The sequence below is a fragment of the Elgaria multicarinata genome, chromosome 19, assembly GCF_023053635.1.
Source record: "Elgaria multicarinata webbii isolate HBS135686 ecotype San Diego chromosome 19, rElgMul1.1.pri, whole genome shotgun sequence".
In the NCBI taxonomy this organism is placed as follows: Eukaryota; Metazoa; Chordata; class Lepidosauria; order Squamata; family Anguidae; genus Elgaria; species Elgaria multicarinata.
The window spans coordinates 1,449,994-1,472,934 of record NC_086189.1 but is presented as its reverse complement, the minus strand read 5'-3'; the positions used below and the strand labels follow the sequence as shown (position 1 = coordinate 1,472,934).

The 22,941-nt window shown below is 50.5% G+C and overlaps 1 protein-coding gene across 1 annotated transcript in view; it reads left to right on the top strand.

Moving 5' to 3' along the window:
- The window catches only part of EXD3 (exonuclease 3'-5' domain containing 3), a 168,187-nt gene that overhangs the window by 15,799 nt on the left and 129,447 nt on the right, over positions 1-22,941 (top strand). The window contains exons 3-6 of the mRNA XM_063144822.1: positions 2,015-2,091; positions 13,547-13,605; positions 14,961-15,134; positions 16,319-16,486. Coding sequence (XP_063000892.1) covers positions 2,055-2,091; positions 13,547-13,605; positions 14,961-15,134; positions 16,319-16,486 — 438 coding nt within the window. The 5' untranslated portion in view covers positions 2,015-2,054. The remainder of the gene's footprint in view (positions 1-2,014; positions 2,092-13,546; positions 13,606-14,960; positions 15,135-16,318; positions 16,487-22,941) is intronic.

Below are 22,941 nucleotides of genomic sequence, written 5' to 3'. Positions count from 1 at the left end.
GCCCCCTGGCCGGTCCTGGAGCTTTTAGCAGGCCAAGCGCTTGGTGTAAGCGAAGCCCCTGTGTTTCCTTTGGCTGAGTCCCAGGCAACGCGGCCTTTGCTGAACCCTCGTCTCCAGCTCCCCGGATCACTCTGGTCTCGACAGTACCGCCTAATGGTCGGGTGGGGGACCCTGCTTGTTTGCTACAAGTGTGCCAAATTGCTTAGGGTAACGTAAGTGTTATCCTCACAACAACCCTGTGAGGTTGGTTCCGCCGATGAGGAGCAGCTGGCAGAATGCCACTGGTTTGTGATGCTCTTTGAGCCATGCTGCTCCAAGCCAGTGCACTCCGGAGGTGTTGGACTACAACTCCCATAATTCCATTGGCCATGGCGGCTGGGGATAATGGGAGTCATTGCCCAGCACATTGGGAGGGCACCAGCTTGCAGAAAGGCTGCCCTAAGCAGTTTGCCACGCTGCCTACATCCCTTTGAAATTGTCACCAGCCTCTTTGGGCCTTGAGCATGTGGGTGTTTCATCCCAGGCACGGATCTGGCCTCTCTGGGGACGCTGGATCCCTCATGGCATTCAGGAAATCTAGTGTGTTGCCGTATTCTGGGGCTGCCCGCCATGGAAGTGCAGATTGGGCTGGGACGTCTGCCCCCGTCCCCACTCCTCCTCCTCCCTCTTTATTGCAATACGCTTGAATCGGGAGGTACAGTGCACACATTGTGGGATGGGGTGGGGTTAGTGTGGACCTCGGAGGGGGGAGGGTCTGGGAAGCGAAGAACGACAACTCTCCAGCTGCCCCTCCAGTTCTCCCCCCCCATGCCCCCCACCCCCCAGCTTTACAGTCTGCATGTATTACCAGGTATCCAGAATTTGGAGAGATCCCTGCCTCCCCCCTCTGCCCCCCCATCCCCAGAAAAGTGATGAAGGAAATGTCCCCAAGGTGGGGAGGGGGCGCTTTCCTTGGGGATCGGGTCCACTGATTGGTCATGGCTGGCTCCAGAGGTCAGTCTGTTTTGGTGGGTCTTTGGCTCAGATGTGCCCACTGTGTGTGACAAAAACTACTTGTCCAGAGTGTGACCCACAGTGTGCCGGCTCTCAAGCTTATATCTGCAGCAATGAGGGCGAGAAACTTGCTTTGTACAGAAAATGCTGGAAACTGGATTTGAGAAGGGGGAGGGCCCACGTTTCCCAAGTGGGCAGAGGAGCTGGGGTGGCCCAGAGGTCCATCCAGGCCGGCCTCCTGCTCCCAGCAGGCCATCCAGAGGGGGGGACGTCTTCCCTCACAGGGCGTTGCTACGCTGCGGCCCGGCCGGTCCTGCCACGGAGAACGGGCTGAGCAGCTGCATCCTGTTCCCATCTTGCCCTCAGGGCATCGATTGAATGACTGATGGATTGGGGTTCTAGATTTCCTTTCAACCTGTAAAATGGTGCTCCAGGCTGCAAACATCACATTCCAGACAAACCAAATCATAATGAAACCATGGCCTAAAAGCAAAGACATGAAAAACACAACCATTAAAGGCTTCTGCATCTTATGTGAGTGAGGAACAGAACCCCCCCGTGGTCAGGAGCAATCTTCCTCGGAGTATTATGGGGCATGACATCCGCAGTGGGAAGCCAGGTGCTGGACGAGACTGTCTATGGAAGCTCCATTCCTCACTCACGTGGCTCATAGGATGCAGAAGCCCTGTTGAGTCAGGTCCAAATGCCCATTTGTCTATACATGCACAGAATTCTGCCTAGTAGCCATGCAGAGGCCTCTCCTCTGGCACCATACGTTTCTCTCATCCCATTTTAAAGCCATCTCGGCCTGTGGGCAGGGCCCCATCTTGTGGCAGTGAGTCCCTCAAATGGGCCCTGCTTTGTTGGAGAAGTCCTTTCTTTGGCATGGCCTGACTGCTGGGAGGACCCCAGGTGCTAGCAGGCTGAGCGGGAGGGAGACGCTTGGTCCGAGCCAGCTGGGGCTGGGTTCATGTCCCTGTGAGGTGCGCTCGGCCAGTGATGTCCTTTCCTCTCCTTCCAGAACCAAGCCAGTGCTTCTGCTGTTCTCCACGGAGGGAGGGATGCTGGCGGACGGATCCCCGCGGCACGGCTTTGACGGTGAGGTTTCTGCCTTCTCAACCTGTTGCTTGTGTCTCTCTGTTCTTTGAGGCCTGTTTGCTTCCCCCACCCCCAAATGTGGTGACGCTGCAAAACTTGCTCACCCAGCAAAGCTCAGCACTGCCCGGATTAGAGGCTTCGCCCAGGGGAGGCCGCTGCCTTATACGAAGGACCAGCGTGCTCTTGTGTGCACAGCACCGACTTCAAGAGGTGCCCCAATGGATCAGGTGGCGGCGGCAGCAGCTTTCCCAAGTGATGCCATTTTTAGCCCAAGGATGTCTCAAGAGCGCAGGCGGCCAAGGGCCACCGCCTTCGTCCCACGGGGGTGATGCCTGCTCCAAGCCCAACATGCGCCCTCTGACACACCTGCCCATTTCATCCTCGACGGCTGCCCTGTCAGTTGACTCGGAGTTGAACGGCAGCCCTAATTCAAACATGTCCTACGGACAGCCACAGCGCACGCGCACACACAAGTGCCATGTGAGTTTGTGTATGTCCCTGGACTTTAAAGACAACAGCAACGGCCCCAGCCCAGCCCAGCCCAGCCATTCCTTCCTTCCTGCATCTCTGGGAAGTGGGGAGGGGGGCGCGCGCGCACGCAAAGAATGCCTTGAGCAGTGTTTGGCTTTGACAGAGGAGGGAAACTGAAGGAAGCAAGAGGCCGGAGCTGCTCAGAAGCCGCTGACCTTTTCGCTGCAGCCGGGCGATATCCCTCAGCCCTGGAGCCTCCGGGGAGCTGCCGCCGCCGCCGCCGCCGCCCTCCCTTCCCCTCCCTCCTCCCTTGCGCTGCCGGCCCCCAGCAGAGGCTAAAGTTCAGCTTTCGTGATGTTCTCACCCCGGGCTTGTGGGAAAAGATGAGGCGAGATTCCCTGCGTGAGGTCACTTGAGTGCATGCAACGAGAGGCTCCGACAGGGCTCATCTTTTAAGGTTTCGTGCCAGAGAGGAACGAAATGTAAAATGTTTGGGGTTAAATACGTGCCCCAAATCTTTTTTGTTGAAAAAGGGAGAGCAGGAAAAGCAGATTCCAGGGTTTGTGTGGGTTGGCGTTGGAGGTTATGCAAGATTAGCCTTCCACCAAGGCAGACTGCATGGCGGTGGTGGTGGTGGTGGTGGTGGTGGTGGTGATGGTGGTGGTGGGGCATTAAACCCTGGCAAAGGGTCAGTGATTTAACAGACATTATTGTTTTTGGTTTTGTGAGGCCAGGGTTGAATCAGAGCCTCCACGTTCAGGGGCCGGTTACCTTTAATTGACGGAATACTGGGCCAAAGACATCTGGTTCAGTCTTCAAAGTCCAACAGGTAGCCATCTTTAGCATTTGGGAAGCCCGGTGAAGGAACGAGGCTCAAGGTTTTCCGAAATGTCTTAGACTGTTGCGGTACAGCCCACAGAGCCGACAGGCCTCCCACCAGATGTGAACACTCACGGAAAATTTTGGCTGTGTTCTCAGATTCTCTCCTTTGCCTCCCAACTCCCCCCCCCCCCCCATCTGTCCGTCTCACCGACCGGAACTTTTGTCCCCCTCTTGCTGTTCTGTCTGGCCTCCCCCCCCCCCCACATCAAACAGTGCTGTCCTGGCTCTTTCCAAGACAAACAGCAGCTTTGCTGGGGGGGCTGAATGGGACCCCCGTAGCTGCTTGCTTCCTCCCTCGTGTTAGAGGCCTGGGAGCCGGCCAAGCTGCAGGCAATGTCTCCACTTCCATTTTCTCCCTTTGATTACCGACTCAAATCTGCATCCCGAGTGGGCAATCAGGCACTGAGTTCAAATAGGCAAGGAGCTGCTGGCTTGCGTGGAGCACTTTCTCCGTGGGCCATGTCTGCAAGGTCTGAGAGAGATCCGTTCTCTTTGTTCACGCAGGAGCCCCTGGGAGCCGCAAAAACGGCAGTGCAGATCCTGGCATGGGGCTGCCGTCTTGCTGGCTTTTCTCAAGCTGAAAACAGCTTGTCCAGCTGCCTCTTGAAGGCCTCTAGTGTGGGCTTCTAGCCCACAACCTCCCTAGGTAACTGATTCCATTGTCGCACTGCTCTAACAGTCAGGAAGTTTTTCCTGATGTCCAGCTGGAATCTGGCTTCCTTTAACTTGAGTCCATTATTCCGTGTCCTGCACTTTGGGAGGATCGAGAAGAGATCCTGGCCCTCCTCTGTGTGACAACCTTTTAAGTATTTGAAGAGTGCTCTCATGTCTCCCCTCAATCTTCTCTTCTCCAGGCTAAACATGCCCAGTTCTTTCAGTCTTTCTTCATAGGGCTTTGTTTCCAGACCCTTGATCATCCTGGTTGCCCTCCTCTGAACATACTCCAGCTTGGCTAAATCCTTCTTGAAGTGTGGTGCCCAGAACTGGACGCAATACTCTAGATGAGGCCTAACCACGGCCGAGTATGCTGAGGGGAGGAAAGCCAATGAAGAGGAAACTCTCTGGAAAAGAGTGACAGTTAGGAGCAGAAGAACTAGAAGGCATTCTGCACCGGTGGAACCATTAGAGTTAAGCAACCACTTTCAGCTACTGGAGGATGAGTCTGAAGGACAGTTTGCAGAGGAAGAAGTACAGCAGACACTGTGAAACAATGAACAAGAGGCAGAAGGTAGGTCAACCAAGAAAAAGAGAAGAGTAGTCGTTGTGGGAGACTCCCTGCTGCGTGGGATTGAAACCCAAGTATGTCGTGAAGACCCATGGACTCGCCAGGTGTGTTGTCTCCCTGGAGCACAGATTAGAGATGTGACTGAAGGGTTACTGAAGCTCATAAAGTCCACGGACACATACCCCTTTCTTCTCATCCATGTGGGAACAAATGATGTCGCCAAGCAGAGCTACGAAGAAATCATTTCAGACTTTGAAGTTCTGGGAAGGAAACTGAAGAACTCCAGGGCCCGATGAACTGCATCCTAGAGTAATGAAGGAGCTAGCAGAAGAACTCTCAGAACCTTTGTCTATTATCTTTGCAAAATTATGGAAGACGGGTGAGGTACCGGATGACTGGAGGAGGGCTAATGTTGTCCCTATCTTCAAAAAGGGCAAAAAGGAGGAACCTGGGAACTACAGACCAGTCAGTCTGACATCCATCCCTGGGAAAATTCTGGAACAGATTATAAAGAAGTCAATCTGTAAACACCATGAAATCAATGCGGTGATCACTAGAAGCCCACATGGATTTGTCAAGAACAAGTCTTGTCAGACAAATTTGATTTCATTTTTTGATAAGGTAACCTCCCTTGTGGACCGTGGGAACGCTGTGGACGTCATATATCTTGTCTTCAGTAAAGCTTTTGACAAAGTGCCCCATGATATTCTGATTAACAAACTAGCTAAAAGTGGGCTAGATGGAACAACTATTAGGTGGATTCACAGTTGGCTACAGAATCGGACTCAAAGAGTACTTATCAATGGAACCTTCTCAAACTGGGGAGAGGCAACGAGTGGGGTACCGCAGGGCTCAGTCCTGGGCCCAGTGCTCTTCAACATTTGTATTAATGATTTGGACGAGGAGGTGCATGGAACGCTTATCAAATTTGCGGATGACACCAAATTGGGTGGGATAGCTAATACCCTGGAAGACAGAAACAAACTTCAAAGTGATCTTGATAGGCTGGAGTGCTGGGCTGAAAACAACAGAATGAAATTTAATAGGGATAAATGCCAAGTTCTACATTTAGGGAATAGAAACCAAAGGCACAGTTACAAGATGGGGATACTTGGCTCAGCAATACTACAAACGAGAAGGATCTTGGAATTGTTGTAGACTGCAAGCTGAATATGACCAACAGTGCGATACGGCTGCAAGAAAGGCAAATGCTATTTTGGGCTGCATTAATAGAAGTATAGCTTCCAAATCACGTGAGGAACTGGTTCCTCTCTATTCGGCCCTGGTTAGGCCTCATCTAGAGTATTGTGTCCAGTTCTGGGCTCCACAATTCAAGAAGGATGCAGACAAGCTGGAGCATGTTCAGAGGAGGGCAACCAGGATGATCAGGGGTCTGGAAAGAAAGCCCTATGAAGAGAGACTGAAAGAACTGGGCCTGTTTAGCCTGGAGAAGAGAAGATTGAGGGGAGACATGACAGCACTCTTCAAATACTTGAAAGGTTGTCACACAGAGGAGGGCCAGGATCTCTTCTCGATCCTCCCAGAGAGCAGGACATGGAATAACGGGCTCAAGTTACAGGAAGCCAGATTCCAGCTGGACATCAGGAAAAACTTCCTGACTGTTAGAGCAGCACAACAATGGAATGAAATGCCTAGGGAGATTGTGGGCTCTCCCACACAGGAGGCCTTCAAGAGGCAGCTGGATGCTTTGAGGTGGATGATGATGATGATAATAATAAATTTGTTACAACACAAATGCAAATACCATAAAATACATATAATTAAAACATTTAGAATGAATAAAAGCTTTAATGAATATTAAAATGAATATTAAAAGCTGCACATTATTAAAAGGCATCTTAATTTTCAACTGGGTAGGCCTGCCGGAAGAGATCAGTCTTTATAGCTTTCTTAAAATCCAGAAAACTGTTAAGTTAACAAGCTGGGGGTTGGACTCTATGGCCTTATAGGCCCGTTCCATCTCTACTATTCTATGATTCAATAATAATAATAATAATATTTATTTCTTACCCGCCTCTCCCTTTGGATCGAGGCGGGGAACAACATTAGAACAGGAATCAATACATCTTAAAAATTCATGATTTTACATTGATCTGGATAGGCCTGCGGGAAAAGGCTAGTCTTTAAAGCTGCCTTAAAATCACACAGAGAGTTAATATTATGAATCTCCTCCGACAGGCCGTTCCACAATCCAGGGGCAACAGAAGAAAAGGTCCTCTGGGAAACTGATGTCAGCCTAGTTTTAGCTGACTGAAGTAAGTTCACCCAGAGGACCTGAGTGTGCGGGGCGGACTGTATGGGAGAAGGCGATCCCGCAGGTAACCTGGACATTCTGTTTCCTGACTTGGAGCTGAGCAGAAGCAGGGAAGAACAGCTGGCCCAGCTCAAGTAGAAGCTAGAAAAGTTAGCCGGTTCCCAGAGAGCGAGCGAACAGAAAGAGCAAACAGGAGTTTGACAGGGGGAGTTGGCAGGGGAGGCCAAGGGGGAGGCCTCTAAGAAAAAAAAAGAAGAGAGGGGACAGGACAAAGCAAAGGCAATTCCACTATAATCAAAAAGGAAAAAACCAAAGCAGAAATCGACAATATGGATGGAAAGGAGTCCCTAGAGGTGGTGACCTGCAAAGGGTGTGCAATGTTCGTGTTTCTGCCTGAGCTCAACATGGCGTATACCTGCAACAAGTGCAAGCTGGTGGCACTTTTGGAAGAAAAAGTGAGAGGACTTGAGCAGCGAGTGTCCACCCTCCAAGGAATAAGAGAAGTCGAGGAGCTCTTAGACTGAATGGTGGAACTGCAACAGCAACAAGAAGCACATGAGATTGAAGAACAACAGCCAGCTGAAGCAGAAGTGGAGTATGCTGAGGGGAGGAAAGCCAATGAAGAGGAAACTCCCTGGAAAAGAGTGACAGTTAGGAGCAGAAGAAGGCATTCTGCACCGGTGGAACCATTAGAGTTAAGCAACCGCTTTCAGCTTCTGGAGAATGAGACTGAAGGACAGTTTGCAGAGGAAGAAGTACAGGAGACACCATGCAACAGTGACCAAGAGGCAGAAGGTAGGTCAACCAAGAAGAAGAGAAGAGTAGTCGTTGTGGGAGACTCCCTGCTGCGTGGGATTGAAACCCAAGTATGCTGTGAAGACCCATGGACTCGCCAGGTGTGCTGTCTCCCTGGAGCACAGATTAGAGATGTGACTGAATCGGACTCAAAGAGTACTTATCAATGGAACCTTCTCAAACTGGGGAGAGGCAACGAGTGGGGTGCCGCAGGGCTCAGTCCTGGGCCCAGTGCTCTTCAACATTTTTATTAATGATTTGGATGAGGAGGTGCAGGGAACGCTGATCAAATTTGCAGATGACACCAAATTGGGTGGGATAGCTAATACCCTGGAAGACAGAAACAAACTTCAAAGTGATCTTGATAGGCTGGAGTGCTGTGCTGAAAACAACAGGATGAAATTTAATAGGGATAAATGCCAAGTTCTACATTTAGGGAATAGAAACCAAAGGCACAGTTACAAGATGGGGAATACTTGGCTCAGCAATACTACAAATGAGAAGGATCTTGGAATTGTTGTAGATTGCAAGCTGAATATGAGCCAACAGTGCGATATGGCTGCAAGAAAGGCCAATGCTATTTTGGGCTGCATTAATAGAAGTATAGCTTCCAAATCACGTGAGGAACTGGTTCCTCTCTATTCGGCCCTGGTTAGGCCTCATCTAGAGTATTGTGTCCAGTTCTGGGCTACACAATTCAAGAATGACGCAGACAAGCTGGAGCGTGTTCAGAGGAGGGCAACCAGGATGATCAGGGGTCTGGAAACAAAGCCCTATGAAGAGAGACTGAAAGAACTGGGCATGTTTAGCCTGGAGAAGAGAAGATTGAGGGGAGACATGATAGCCCTCTTCAAATACTTAAAAGGTTGTTACACAGAGGAGGGCCAGGATCTCTTCTCGATCCTCCCAAAGTGCAGGACACGGAATAATGGACTCAAGTTAAAGGAAGCCAGATTCCAGCTGGACATCAGGAAAAACTGTTAGAGCAGTGCGACAATGGAATCAGTTACCTAGGGAGGTTGTGGGCTAGAGGCCCACACTAGAGGCCTTCAAGAGGCAGCTGGACAAGCATCTGTCGGGGATGCTTTAGGGTGGATTCCTGCATTGAGCAGGGGGTTGGAGTCGATGGCCTTGTAGGCCCCTTCCAACTCTGCTATTCTATGATTCTATGATTCTATGACCCAAACCATTTAGGGCTTTAAAGGTAATGACCAACACTTTGTACTTTTCCCGGAAACTAATTGGCAGCCAGTGGAGTGATTTTAATGTTGGTGTAATGTGGTCACCCCTAGGAGTACCGGTGACCAACCTGGCTGCCATATTTTGAACTAGTTGAAGTTTCCGAACTAGGTACAATGGTAGCCCTGTGTAGAGCGCATTGCAGAAGTCAAGCCTTGAGGTTACCAGCGCGTGCACTACTGTCTTTAGGTCTTCCGACTCTAAGAAGGGGCGCAACTGGCGTATCAGCCGAAGCTGATAGTAGGCACTCTTGGCCGTCGCATCTATCTGGGCTGTCATTTGGAACGACGGATCCAGGAGCACCCCCAAACTGCGAACACAGTCTTTCAGGGGGAGTGTAGCCCCATCCAGACCTGGTTGACACATCTCAGAGCCCTTGACAGCAAGCACCTCTGTTTTGTCTGGATTCAGCTTCAGTTTGTTTTCCCTCATTCAGCCCATTACCGCCTCCAAGTATTCATTCAGAGGAGACATACTATCCTTAGCTGATGCTGTTATTGAAGGCATAGAGAAATATATTTGGGTGTCATCAGCATACTGATAGCACCCTGCCCTATGCCTCCGGATGATCTCTCCCAGCGGTTTCATGTAGATGTTAAACAGCATTGGGGATAGGATGGCACCTTGTGGTACGCCATACAACAGCTCCTTTTTTGAGGAGCGACTATCCCCAAGCATCACCATCTGGAATCTACCTGAGAGGTAGGACCGGAACCACCGGAGCACAGTGACCCCGATTCCCAAACCCCTCAGGCATTCCAGAAGGATACCATGGTCGATGGTATCGAAAGCCGCTGAAAGGTCCAAAAGTACCAGCAGGGACACACTCCCCCTGTCAATACTCATGCAGAAATCGTCCAGTAAGGCGACCATAGCTGTCTCAACTCCATATCCTGCCCTAAAGCCAGTTTGAAATGGGTCTAGAAAATCTGTATCATCCAAGATTGCTTGGAGTTGGAAGGCAACTGCCCTCTCAATAACTTTGCCCAAAAATGGAAGATTTGATACTGGTCTGTAATTATTAAGGTCCAGGGGGTCCAGGGAGGGCTTTTTGAGAAGTGGCCGTACCACTGCTTCTTTTAAACATGGTGGAAAACTCCCCTCCTTGAGAGATGCATTAACAATATGTTGTAGTTGTAGTCTAACTGCATCTCCTCCCTGGGCGACCAGCCAAGAAGGACAGGGAGCAAGAGGACAAGTTGTCTTCCTTACTCGTCCAAGCAGCTTGTCCACATCATCAGTACTCACCAACTGAAACTGATCAAGTGTAATCCTACTCACAGAGTTGCTGGACACTTCAGCTTCAGCTTCTGTTATAACAATGGCATCTAAATTGGCTCTTATCTGAAAGATTTTATCTGTGAAATGATCATTAAATGCATCACAGCGAACTACTGAAGGTTTTAAAACTGAGTTCAGGGGAGGAGGTGCCTGAATTAGACCCCTCACCACCCTGAACAGTTCTGCTGGACGTGAATTCGCAGACGCAATGCAGTCAGAGAAGAAAGCCTTCTTCGCTGCACGTATTCCCACCCTATAGGAACGAAGATGTTCTCTATGACGTGCCTTGTCGGATATGAGACGAGTTTTCCTCCATCGGCACTTCAGTCGTCGACTTCCCCGCTTCCACTTCCTGAGATCTTCTGTGTACCAAGGTGCCCGATTGGAAGCAGGTCGGAGAGGACGTTTGGGGGCGATTGTGCTGATAGTCCTAGTTAAGTCTTGATTCCATCTATTGACCAGGGCTTCAATAGGATCGTCGACAATACCAGCCATAGCACCCTCTAAGGCTTTCTGGAATCCTTGAGGATCCATCAGCCTTCGAGGGCGGACCATCTTAATAGGTCCGCCACCCCTGCAGGGGCGGATGGTAGCCATGATATTAACCCTGACCAGAAAATGGTCTGTCCATGACAACACAGAGGTATTTATCACCTCTGCCCACAGATCTGTCTGTTCAGAACTGAAAACAGCATCGAGGGTGCGACCTGCTGAATGTGTGGGTCCAGAGACCAATTGGGATAGGCCCATGTTTGTCATGGATGCCATGAACTCCCGAGCTGCACCTGACAAACCATTCCTGACAGGGATGTTGAAGTCGCCCAGGACCAAAAGCCTGGGCGACTCCAACACCAACTCCGACACCAGTTCCGTGAGCTCGGCCAGGGAGTCTGATAGGCAGCGGGGTGGCCGGTACACTAACAGAATCCCCAGTCTATCCCTGGTCTTTAGACTCAGGTACACACACTCGATGTGATTCAATTCCTGGACAGGAAGTCTGGTCAGGTTGAGATTATCCTTATAGACCACAGCTACTCTGCCCCCACCCACCCCGCCCACTTTTCCTCACCTGCTTGATAACACAGTACCCAGCTGGGAGGGCCTGGGCCCATGTTGGGCCACTGTCATCTCCCAGCCAGGTCTCTGTGAAACATGCCAGGTCGGCCTCCTCATCTGTGAGGAGACCATAAATTGTATTTGTTTTGTTTTTAACCAACCTGGCATTGCAAAGGAGCAAGGAGAGGGTCCGTGGTTGGCTTGGTTCATTCTCCAAGTTCCCCAGGGTGGCAGGGCGACCGGAAGGAAAGATGGGTGTTAAATATCTATGTCTCCTTCCCCTGTAATGGCACTTTGCCCTGCCATCACCATATCTCCCTCTGCCCTGCACAACTTGAATAGTCGCCTCCTTTCCATTATACATTATACATCTACAATAACTTCACAATAGCAAATTAACAACAATACACCATTAACAGGGGAAATTAACAGTTAATTAGCTCAATTTGACTGGGGGGGGGAATGGAATGGATGCTGCCAGGTGACCTTTGCTGGAAGGCAGCAGGAGGAGTGGCTGAGCAGGTGTCTTCTCAGCAGAGCTCCCCTCTCTCTGTCTCCTGCAGCCTGATGGAATGGCTGCTGCCAGGTGACCTTTGCTGGAAGGCAGCAGGAGGAGTGGCTGAGCAGGTGTCTTCTCAGCAGAGCTCCCCTCTCTCTGTCTCCTGCAGCCTGATGGAATGGCTGCTGCCAGGTGACCTTTGCTGGAAGGCAGCAGGAGGTGTGGCTAAGCAGGTGTCTTCTCAGCAGAGCTCCCTGTGGCGTTACACTACACAAGTCAATTCCAAATGTATGTCTGCAGTTTGTAAGTCTGTAGTTTGTAGAATGTTGGCCTGAGTGGGCGGAGTTAGAGTGTCTTGGGAGGGGGGAGGAGTGATATATAAGGGAAGGATGGAGGGGATGGAGAGTTCTTGTTCTTGTTCTTTTCAGGAAAGCTTTTCAGGGAGACTTGTTAGGTACTCTAAGAGTCTGTAGTGCTCTCTGTGTTTAGGGTACTTAAGTTCTGAGAAATTTAAGAGTCAGTGTAGTGAGTGGTGTCTTTAGAGTGTGGTGTGCACGTAGTGGAAGTATATTAATCAATATGGATAATAAAGAAAGTTCAAGAGTGATTGTGTGAGAAAAAGGAAAGCATGAATGTGAGAGTGACAGGATTGTATGTACATTGATGGTGCTATATAAATAAATAAATAAATAAATAATAATAATAATAATAATAATAATAAAGGTTTCAAAAAAGGTTTTTAAATGTTGTTATTTGAAACAAAGCTTATGAACTCTTAAAAATAAATTTTAATTGTTTTGTTTTTAAAACTACCACAAAAATCCCACGTGTCTGTTTGGCATTTATCATCTTAAGTTTACACATATAACACCCACTCTGACAATCATTCACCTAAGCAGATATAACTCACAGCGCATTATATATATATATATATTAAAATCCTTCTCCATTTTAAACCCCTTTCTCCACATAGTTTGGAGGAAGGTGGGTTTTTATCCCTTGCCTCAGGCGTATCAAGCGGTGGTGCTTGGCTTGAGCAGGGAGTAGCCTCGGCCGGGTCTGTTGTTCAGAGCCTGTGTCGCCCCATAATAAGTGGTGGCGGACGTGAGGTCTGGTGTTCAGAGCCTGCGTCGTGGCACTCCCCTTCTCTCTGTCTCCTGCAGCCTGGTGGAATGGCTGCTGCCAGGTGACAGTTGCTGGAAGGGAGCAGGAGGGATGGCTGAGCAGGTGTCTTCTCAGCAGAGCTCCCCTTCTCTCTGTCTCCTGCAGCCTGGTGGAATGGCTGCTGCCAGGTGACAGTTGCTGGAAGGGAGCAGGAGGGATGGCTGAGCAGGTGTCTTCTCAGCAGAGCTCCCCTTCTCTGTCTCCTGCAGCCTGGAGGACTGGCTGCTGCTACTTCAGGAAGGAGCTGTATTGTACTTTTTTAATCTTCATATGGGAATATCGGTATTTTAAATAAAAGATGATTGGATTCACTTGCTGGTTTTAGGTACGCCCAGTGACCTCTGACCCTCCCTGGCTTAGCAGGGTGCACAAACTGAGGGTCCACTTGAGCAGCCCTCCACCTTCCTGATGTGAGGCGACACACCAGACGCCTCCGTGCCATGTGGGTGGGAAAACAGCAGCCTGCTTAAGGCAAGGAAGCCTCAACGGATGTTACAAATCTACTTTCTTTTTATTTCCGTTTCAATTACTCTGCCCCCTTCCTCACTGCTTTTTCTCTTCTTTCCAGAGCAAGACCCGTTGCTGCAAAAACTTCAGTCTTTCTGGGCAATGAAAGACATGGAGAAGGTGAGGCAACGACTGCAGGCAAAGGGATGCCTGTATTCCCCTGACCCGAGCAAAGTATGCAGATAGGGAACGTTTGGTCACCCCTGCCTCTATTTCTTACTCCTCTTTTTCTGGTCCATGGAAGAGGTTTTGCAGACTACTGAAGCCCTGTTCCAGGGTCAGCCTGGTCGGGCACATGCCGAGAGCCCAACCGTCAGCAGGAGCCCCCAGGCCAGGGCCCCCCTGGTGCCGCTCCTCCTCTTCCTCGTGGTCCTCTGCTTACTCGCCTGCTGCCTCTCGCTCTGGTCCAGGCAATGGGGGGGTGACAAGGAGGGGCAGGAGATGCCGTAGCCCCCTGGCTCCCTCTGCCTGCCCAGCAAGCAAGTGGGGGCCTTGAGGAGGAGGAGCTGAGGAGGGGGAACTCCCTGGGCGAGGGGCTCACGGAGTGTGGCTTGACCAGGAGCCCTCCAAAACCTTGAGCTGCCACTGCCCTATGCCAAACAGTTTGTGGCCTTATTTGTTCGGCCACAGTGAGGACTAGGAACTTGCTCTAAAATAAAGTGGGGTGGGGTGAGGGGGATGACGTCTAAGAGGCTGTGTTCAACACCAAATTCTGCATTTGCACAAGAGCAATCAGGTGAACAAATAAATACCCATCCACTGGGCCGAGAGAGGAAGGTGCCGGGGGTGCTTTTCGCTCACAACGTGAAGACACTGTGCCAAAGAAAAGGTCAGTTCTGAACCTGCGTTAATGGTGCAAATGTAGCAGGTTTGCCTCCTTTCTCTTACTTTGCAACATTAATATAGATTTGGCCTAGGATTAGGAAATGCTGCGATTGGCAGGACTAATTTTTTCTAAGTATGCACAGGATTTATGTTACCATTTTATTTACAATATTTATATACTTCTCCATGTCTACAATAGATTCCAGAGTGGTGAACATAAGAAATAAAATAGTAAAAAGTAACAGTAAAAAAAAAAGAGAGTAAAAAAACTATGACTGGCCCCTCGTCTTCCTATGCTAGCTGTGGGGGCGCGGGGCAGGGGGGTACTCAGCCGCGCGCTGAGCATCGCAGCCAGCACTGCCTTTGCCTCACAGAGTCCAGCAGCTGCTCCTCAGTGCATTTTCATCCTCGGAAGTGGGGCAAGGGAGCATGCCCCCCCCCGATATTCTTGGACTGCAGCTCACATCAGCCCTGGCCAGCAGAACCTGTGGTGAGTGCTGATGGGAGTTGTAGTCCAACACACCTGGAGGGCCCCAGGTCGGGAATTCTTTATTTTAAGTGGGGATTCCCAGGAAGCAGACCCAGCGCTCCCACAGAACTGGACGTGGCTATCAAGCATGGCCCACCGCCGTGCCCCTGTGTTTCCACAGCTCCGGGAGGAGACACGAGTGGGCGTGGAGGCCCTCAAAGACCCCCTGGCGTGGCTCTTGGACGTGCTCGAGGCCCCCGGCGATGGGAAAGGGAGAGGGAAAGGCCACAGCTTGGCATCCCATGTGGTCCACGAAGTGCAGCTCTGGACCAAGAAGTACCCTGCGGAGCAGCCGGTGAGGCTGGAGGGTGTGCCCCTGGATGGGATGGCACCTCGGGACGGGTCCTCAGCCACGGCATCTTCAGCATTGGCTCTCATCCGCCCCAGAGAAAGGCCACAGAGCCCTGGGTTCAGTCTCCAGCAGCGGCTCCAGGGCAAAGGATCCTGGGTAGCAGGGAAGAGCCAGAGCAGACAGGCTGGGCCAGGAGGGCGGAGAGTCCAACCTGCTGCTGGCGGCTTCCAGTGTTGCCTGCAGCTGCAGGGCGGCCGTCAGCTTGTGCAAGAGCTGCTTAGCAGAGCATGAGCCGCAGAGGGCAGGGAGCGCCTCGGAGGAGCCCCAGCGCCCTTCTGGACTGGGCTGCCGAGCTGAGAAGGCTTCCCAGCTGGCTCTTCTTGAAGGGAGGCCGGCCGGCTGGCCAGTGAAGACAGCGAAGAACGTAGGGAGCAGACTGTGGATTCAGGCCCAAGGCCCATCTCCCCATTTCAGCTGACCTTGGCCGGCAGCCCTTCCCTGGAGGTGCTCCGGCCCCTCCCTAAGGTCCCTGGCATGCCTCAAGGACTCAGAAGAGTGGAAGGGGCTGATTTCTTACGTTGCGCTGAGCTGAGAGATCACGCTTCGTCTGAGTGCTCCGCAGCCCAGCCCAAAGTCAGAGAGAGCCCCTGCCTGTTTTGTGGTGTGCCGGTGGTCGCCAGAGTAAAAGATAAGGTCGCCTGTGGCGATTGTAATTCTGGATCCCCGCCCATCTAGTCTAGCATCCTGTTTCCAACACAGGCCAGCCACGTGGCTCCAGTAAGGTCACACCCATGCCCCCTGGTCACTAGCGGCGAGTCCTCTGAGGTCTACTGCCTCTCAGTGGGGAGGCGCTGCTTGGTTGTTGAAGCTACTCGCCATTGATAAGACATCACCAGGGATTTGCCCAGTCTTTTAAGAGCTAGTGGCGGCCCCTAGGCCTGCTGACACTGAACCCCCCAAATTAATTTTGTCTTAGACGAGGCATCAGGTTGGGAGATGAGATGGAGGCTGTGTTGACAAGCAAAGTATGAACAAGATGAGGGTCAGTAGAGCTATAGCGGAGAAGCAACGGCTCCAGGAGGACTGTGGCTTCATCTCCGTCCTCAGGCCGTGCTTTCCCACTTTGTGTTGAGGTGGACGGAATCAAGCACAGAATCGTGACTGACCCCCCCTCTCTCATTTCTCAGTCTGGCTTGAAGTTAAAAAGGCTCCAGGCCCGCATCTTTCCCACACTTGCTCGGTGCCACACAAACCTGCTGGGCCCGCTGATCAGCATCTATCAGCTCCACGCTGCCGAGCACCACCACCTGCTGGGCCACGTTGACTACCTCTACCACCAGGGCAAATTCAAAGAGGTGGGTTCCGTCTGTCGCTGTGTGTTGCCACCACCTTGCCCTCCCTGCACCCTCGGGAGCCACGGAGGGACGCTGCTGCTTGTCTTGAAAGCACCAGTGTGAAGTTCTCAGCGGATCAATGCTTCTGCTAGTCCCCGAAGCATGCTTGCATTGGAGACGTGAGCATGCCGTGTACCAAGCTGGCCACTCTGTGGCAGTGTTGCTCCTGCCCCAGGACCCAGCCTAGGCGTGGAGGTCAGTGGCTCTTAAAGCGGGAGGCCAGGAAAGTGGTCCCTTTCTGGTCTGAGGGCCGGTATCTTGACACCTTCTGGAGCAAACACAGCCAGCTTTGGGGTCCTCAGGAGAATGACACTCCTCGACACACACACACGGTTTTCCTCCTTTTGTTTCACTTGCTGGAAAAAGGCTTTGCGAGGAGGGATGGCATTGGGCTGCAGGGCTGTATCGACAGAGAATGGGGGGGTCTCAGAGGGTTTTTTTAAGGGAGGGGGGGCTCATCCAGCTTCCCCTCAGAACCTTGCCACCCACCCACCCACCTGCCTGGATGGCCAGGGGCTAGGCAGGTCATAGAAGGAAAGGAACTGCCAGTGTGTCTAGTGGCCGCCTTATGATGCTGGGTCAGACCACTCAGCCCAGCTGACCCAGGGTTGTCTGCTCTGGCTGGTAGCCGCTCTGCAGGGTCCCATCACAAGATCTGTGGAGGCTGGTGGCTCCAGTGTCAGTAGGGTGGAGAATCTGCTCCAGGTTTCAGTCAAGACCAGTCAGCACTCTAAAGGAGCTCTCCAAGGTGTGGAGTACCTTGGGTAGCTCCTCGAGAGCTCTGACTGAAACCTGGAGTGGATTCACTGCCCCACTGACATCAGAGCCACCAGCTTCTGCTGCTCAAGGTCCTTTTAGCTGGAGATGCTGCCAGATATTGAACCCAGACATTTAGCTGTGCATTATTATTATTATTATTATTATTATTAATATTAATATTAATATTTACATTTATATACCGCCCCATAGCCGAAGCTCTGGGCAGTTTACAAAAGTTAAAAGCAGTGAACATTAAAAAGAAATATACAAAATTTAAAACCATAAAAAGCATAAAATACAAACAAAAAAACAGTACATGCACAGTACCAATGAGCTATATGGCCCATTGCCGTACATCGTGCACACAGGGCCATACACTGGGCCAAAGTAGGGAAGACCGCTGAGCTCCCATATTATGTACCATAAGAAGAGGCCTGAGGCTGGATTAGACCGAGCGCCCATCTAGTTTCCCATAGTGTCCAGCCAGATACCTCCAGGAAGCCCACAAGCAGGGCCTGAATCGAAAGAATTAGCCCTTTCCCATTCTAGTAGTCTGAGACACACTGCCTCTGGACATGGAAGCTTTCTAGAGTCATTGTGGCATATAGCTACCAGTAGCCTTCCCCTCCTCCATGAATTAATCCCCTTTTAAAGTTATCTTAGCCAGTAGCCATCCTTGCATCTTGAGGGAGGGAATTCCATAATTAAGTGTGGTTGTGGGGAGAAGGGCTGCTTCTGTCTGTCCAGAGCGTCCTGCCAGTTTGTGCCATTGGGTGATGCCAAGTTCTAAGATTAGGAGGAAGGCAGTGGCGGGTGCGGGTGTGTCTCTGGGGGGGGGATGGACGGATGGACGGACAGTTCTCTATCCATTTCCCCCACGTTACAAATAACCCCGTGAGCCGCTTTGTCCTGTCCCAGTTCAGTGCGCGCCAGAAGGGGCTGGGAAGGGCCTGGCGGCCATCTTGGTTTTACTAGGGACTGTATGGAAGCAAGGCGCTACCGGTGCAAAGCCTTGTGTGGCTCTAGCAGTATTGGCCCAATTGTGGGGCGTGCATAGGGTCAGGTAGTGGGTACGTGGGACAAACAACCACACAAGTCTTAGAGTTGGGTGAGGGCAATTATTATTTCTAAACGGCCTAACTAGGCTCGATCCACAGATAAAACTGGAGGCTTGTAGGCATGTCGCCTAAATTTTAGCCTGCTTCGAGGCCTCCTTTCCATGTATTTCTTCACGATGAATGGCTTCTGAGGGAACCAAGATGGCTGCTGGGGGGGTCCGCTCCCTTCCCCTCTTTTTTGGAGGGAAACAATGCTGGAATTGAACAGACTTTGAGGCTAATATAGTGGCAGTGCCGCCCCCCCCGCCCCCCCGCCTGAATAGGCCGGGGCTGTGCTTCAGAAAGAATGAGGGGCTAGGCAGAAGGCCGGGTAGGGTTTCATCCGCATCTTATGTTACACTCCAGCCTTTCAAAGGGTGTCTGGGCCCACTTGAATGGGCCTCTCTTGCGCTCCCCAGCGTGAGGATGGGGCGGACAAAGGGCACCCTTGTCACCGGCCGGCCCCTTTCGGGAAGAAAAGCCATTGTCCTACGAGCAGGAGCAGTCTGGCGTGCTTCAGTGCCCCCGTGATGCCGCTAAGTCCCCCTCAGCAGAGCACATTGAAGGCCCTGTCAGCTTTGATTAGCGGGGTCTCATGACTTAATGTGCCACGATATTTCATGTCGGAGGGGTGGCGGCGGCCTTTGGGAGGCATGAATGCCCTCTATTGTCCCTGGAGTTATTTTATTTACATTTTTTTAAACAGCTTATAAAGGTAAAAAAAGAAAAGAAAAAGATAACTGTGCTTACCTCCCCCCCCACTTTTCGCTTTGGGATTTTTGGGGAGGAGGAGAAGGGGGGGGGGAATGCTTTTGTATGTCACATAGAGCCTGGCTTGTTTTTTAAGGCCAGGCTTCAAAAGTTCTGCTGCTCTTGTTTAATAGCTGTATATTAAATTCTAAACAGGTGGTAGCAGAAGACGGGCTGAGGAAGAGGTACAGTAAGCCGCCTGCTTAGCTCCTGATGGTTGGATTCGTTTGAGATGGCTCCCATTTAGTGCTTTCTAGCCTGGGGAAATTATATTAATCTGTTTTATCGGGTCTAGTAAAGGCAGGGGGAAAATAGTTCTAACGCTCCTTTCATTCAAACATTTTGATGCATTTTCATTTACAGAATTATAGGCAGGTAGAGGGTGTGTATGTGTGTGTGTGTGTGTGTGTAAGAGAGAAATAGGACCTGATACTGAAGAAAAATGTGGTGCTAGAGTCCTGAAGTGGTAGAATGGAATTGGATCATGCTGTGCTGGACTGGTTATGGTGGTGGGTGGGTGGAAATACCATGTTTTAATGCTTCCTTCTATATTCGTCCCTGCAAGTGGAGAACTAGCACATCAGGGAGCAGGCTGGAGTAGAACCTTTATCCCTGAGGTGTAAGGGGTGTGTGTGTTGTTTAATTTGGAAGGAGCTTCCTTTCTTGCTTTTGAATGGTGTGATTACAGAAAAGGTAGTACATGCAGCCGTGCCCATGGGTGTTGGGTGCCCAGGCGTACTGGCTGTTTATGATAATATTTCTCAGAGCATAGAATATAATATATAGGGTTAGACACATGCACAGAGAAAGTGAGGTCTGTCGGTGGGCGTGATAACTGAGTGGAAACTCCAGTTTCAGCAGCAGTCTATCTACTGAATACCAATTTTGGGGAGGGGGTGACAGAGAAGGGGAGGACAGTTGCTCTCCTGCCTTGCTTATGGGCTTCCCCTTTGGGCATCATGCTGGCCACTGTGGGAAGCCGGATGTCAGATGAGATGGACCTTTGGTCTGATCTAGTGTCAGGGCTCTTCATAGAGGCCATCCTCAGCTGCCATTTCTACTTCCTGTTAGTAGATTCCAGAGAGAGAAAGTTCCCAAGTGTATATAAAAATAATAGCAAGGGAACCGCATAGGCGAGCTGTTGGGGATGCCGAGCCTTCCCTGGTGGCCCTCCCTGCTCCGCTCTGCTCTCATTTCCAAAGATGATCAAAATAGAAGCATGGGAATGGCTTTTGCCACACGCCCCCCTTTTGCTTCTTTCGCTCTTCAGTTTTCAAGCTGCTGCAAAGTTCAGATTCCTATTGGGGGCTGAGTGTTCAGAGGACATTTATTGCAAGAGGACTGTTTGGTGAAGGATGTATGTTTGGGGAAAGATCATAAGCATTACACACCTACACCCACACCCCACAAACGGTACCTACAACAGAACGTTGCAGCATGTGGTGCTCCTGTTCATGGCTGGATTGGAACCCTTCCCACTCCTCCCAAGTTGTCCATTCCCACCTCAAGTAGTCAGTGTGCAGCCCGTGGCCACTGGACAGGCTCAGCTCTCATCGGTCTGTTTTGCTCCCCCCCCACACCCCCGTTCTTGAAGGTTTATTGTACTTCTGCCAGGACCGCTGGTGTTCTCCTGGGCCTGTTGATACCGTCCTCTTGTGCCTGGATGGTGCCATTTTGGCCACATAAACGTTGGCACTCTGAGAATGACCACTGAGAAGGGTATAGATCAGGGGTGCAGAACGTGAGGCCTGGAGGCCAGATCCCCCGAAGGCCAGGCGCCGGGCGGTTCACAAAAGCTAAAAACAGTAAATATTAAAAGTATACAAAATTTAAAAACCATCAGAGACATAAAAACAGTATAAAAACAGCAGCATCCATTTAAAACAACAATTCTGGGATCCATTAAAAAACAAACTTAACGTTGTTCAACGCTGTAAAAATGCCTGGGAGAAGAGGAAAGTCTTGACCTGGCGCCTGAAAGATAACCATGTTGGCGCCTGGCGAGCCTCATCAGGGAGATCATTCCACAGTCGGGGGGCCACTGACTCTGCACCCTTGTTACATATGATGCCATGAGATATGAAGTGGCCTGGACCTCAGCTGCTGACTCATGGGGATATCCACGTTGTTTGGTGACTTAAAAAATTGAAATGTGGCATGTTGTAGGCCCCCTAATGACTAGGCTTCTGAATGTGGGGCATCTTGTAATCCTCTCTTTCAGAATGAAGGACTCAAAACGAAATGGCTTCAGTACTTCCCTATCACCCAGAAGGCTGAAATTTGGTGTACATGTAACCCTGGAAGCTGCACTCTTCGGCGTAGGCCAGCCTTACCCAGTACCAGCTAGGAATGTTGTAGTACAAGACATCTGTAGGGAGCCGGGTTGGTGAAGGATGGCTGAGACATGACTAGAAAGATAGGTAGATGGGCCGTTTGTGCAGCTATATAGGAAGGATCATAGAATCATAGAATAGCAGAGTTGGAAGGGGCCTACAAGGCCATGCAGGAATCCACCCTAAAGCATCCCCGACAGTTGCTTGTCCAGCTGCCTCTTGAAGGCCTCTAGTGTGGGAGAGCCACAACCTCCCTAGGTAACTGATTCCATTGTCGCACTGCTCTAACAGTCGGGAAGTTTTTCCTGATGTCCAGCTGGAATCTGGCTTCCTTTAACTTGAGTCCATTATTCCGTGTCCTGCACTCTGGGATGATTGAGAAGAGATCCTGGCCCTCCTCTGTGTGACAACCTTTTAAGTATTTGAAGAGTGCTATCATGTCTCCCCTCCATCTTCTCTTCTCCAGGCTAAACATGCCCAGTTCTTTCAGTCTCTCTTCATAGGGCTTTGTTTCCAGACCCCTGATCAACCTGGTTGCCCTCCTCTGAACACGCTCCAGCTTGTCTGCATCCTTCTTGAATTGTGGAGCCCAGAACTGGACACAATACTCTAGCTGAGACCTAACCACGGCCGAATAGAGAGGAACCAGTTCCTCACGTGATTTGGAAGCTATACTTCTATTTAATGCAGCCCAAAATAGCATTTGCCTTTCTTGCAGCCATATTGCACTGTTGGCTCATATTCAGCTTGCAATCTACAACAATTCCAAGATCCTTCTCGTTTGTAGTATTGCTGAGCCAAGTATCCCCATCTTGTAACTGTGCCTTTGGTTTCTATTTCCTAAATGTAGAACTTGGCATTTATCTCTATTAAATTTCATTCTGTTGTTTTCAGCCCAGCACTCCAGCCTATCAAGATCACTTTGAAGTTTGTTTCTGTCTTCCAGGGTATTAGCTATCCCACCCAATTTTGTGTCATCTGCAAATTTGATCAGCGTTCCCTGCACCTCCTCGTCCAAATCATTAATAAAAATGTTGAAGAGCACTGGGTCCAGGACTGAGCCCTGCGGTACCCCACTCGTTGCCTCTCCCCAGTTTGAGAAGGTTCCATTGATAAGTACTCTTTGAGTCCGATTCTGTAGCCAACTGTGAATCCACCTAATAGTTGTTCCATCTAGCCCACTTTTAGCTAGTTTGTTAATCAGAATGTCATGTGGTACTTTGTCAAAAGCTTTGCTGAAGTCAAGCTATATGACGTCCACAGCATTCCCACGGTCCACAAGGGAGGTTACCTTATCAAAAAATGAGATCAAATTTGTCTGACAGGACTTGTTCTTGACAAATCCATGTTGGCTTCTAGTGATCACCGCATTGATTTCAAGGTGTTTACAGATTGACTTCTTTATAATCTGCTCCAGAATTTTCCCAGGGATGGATGTCAGACTGACTGGTCTGTAGTTCCCAGGTTCTTCCTTTTT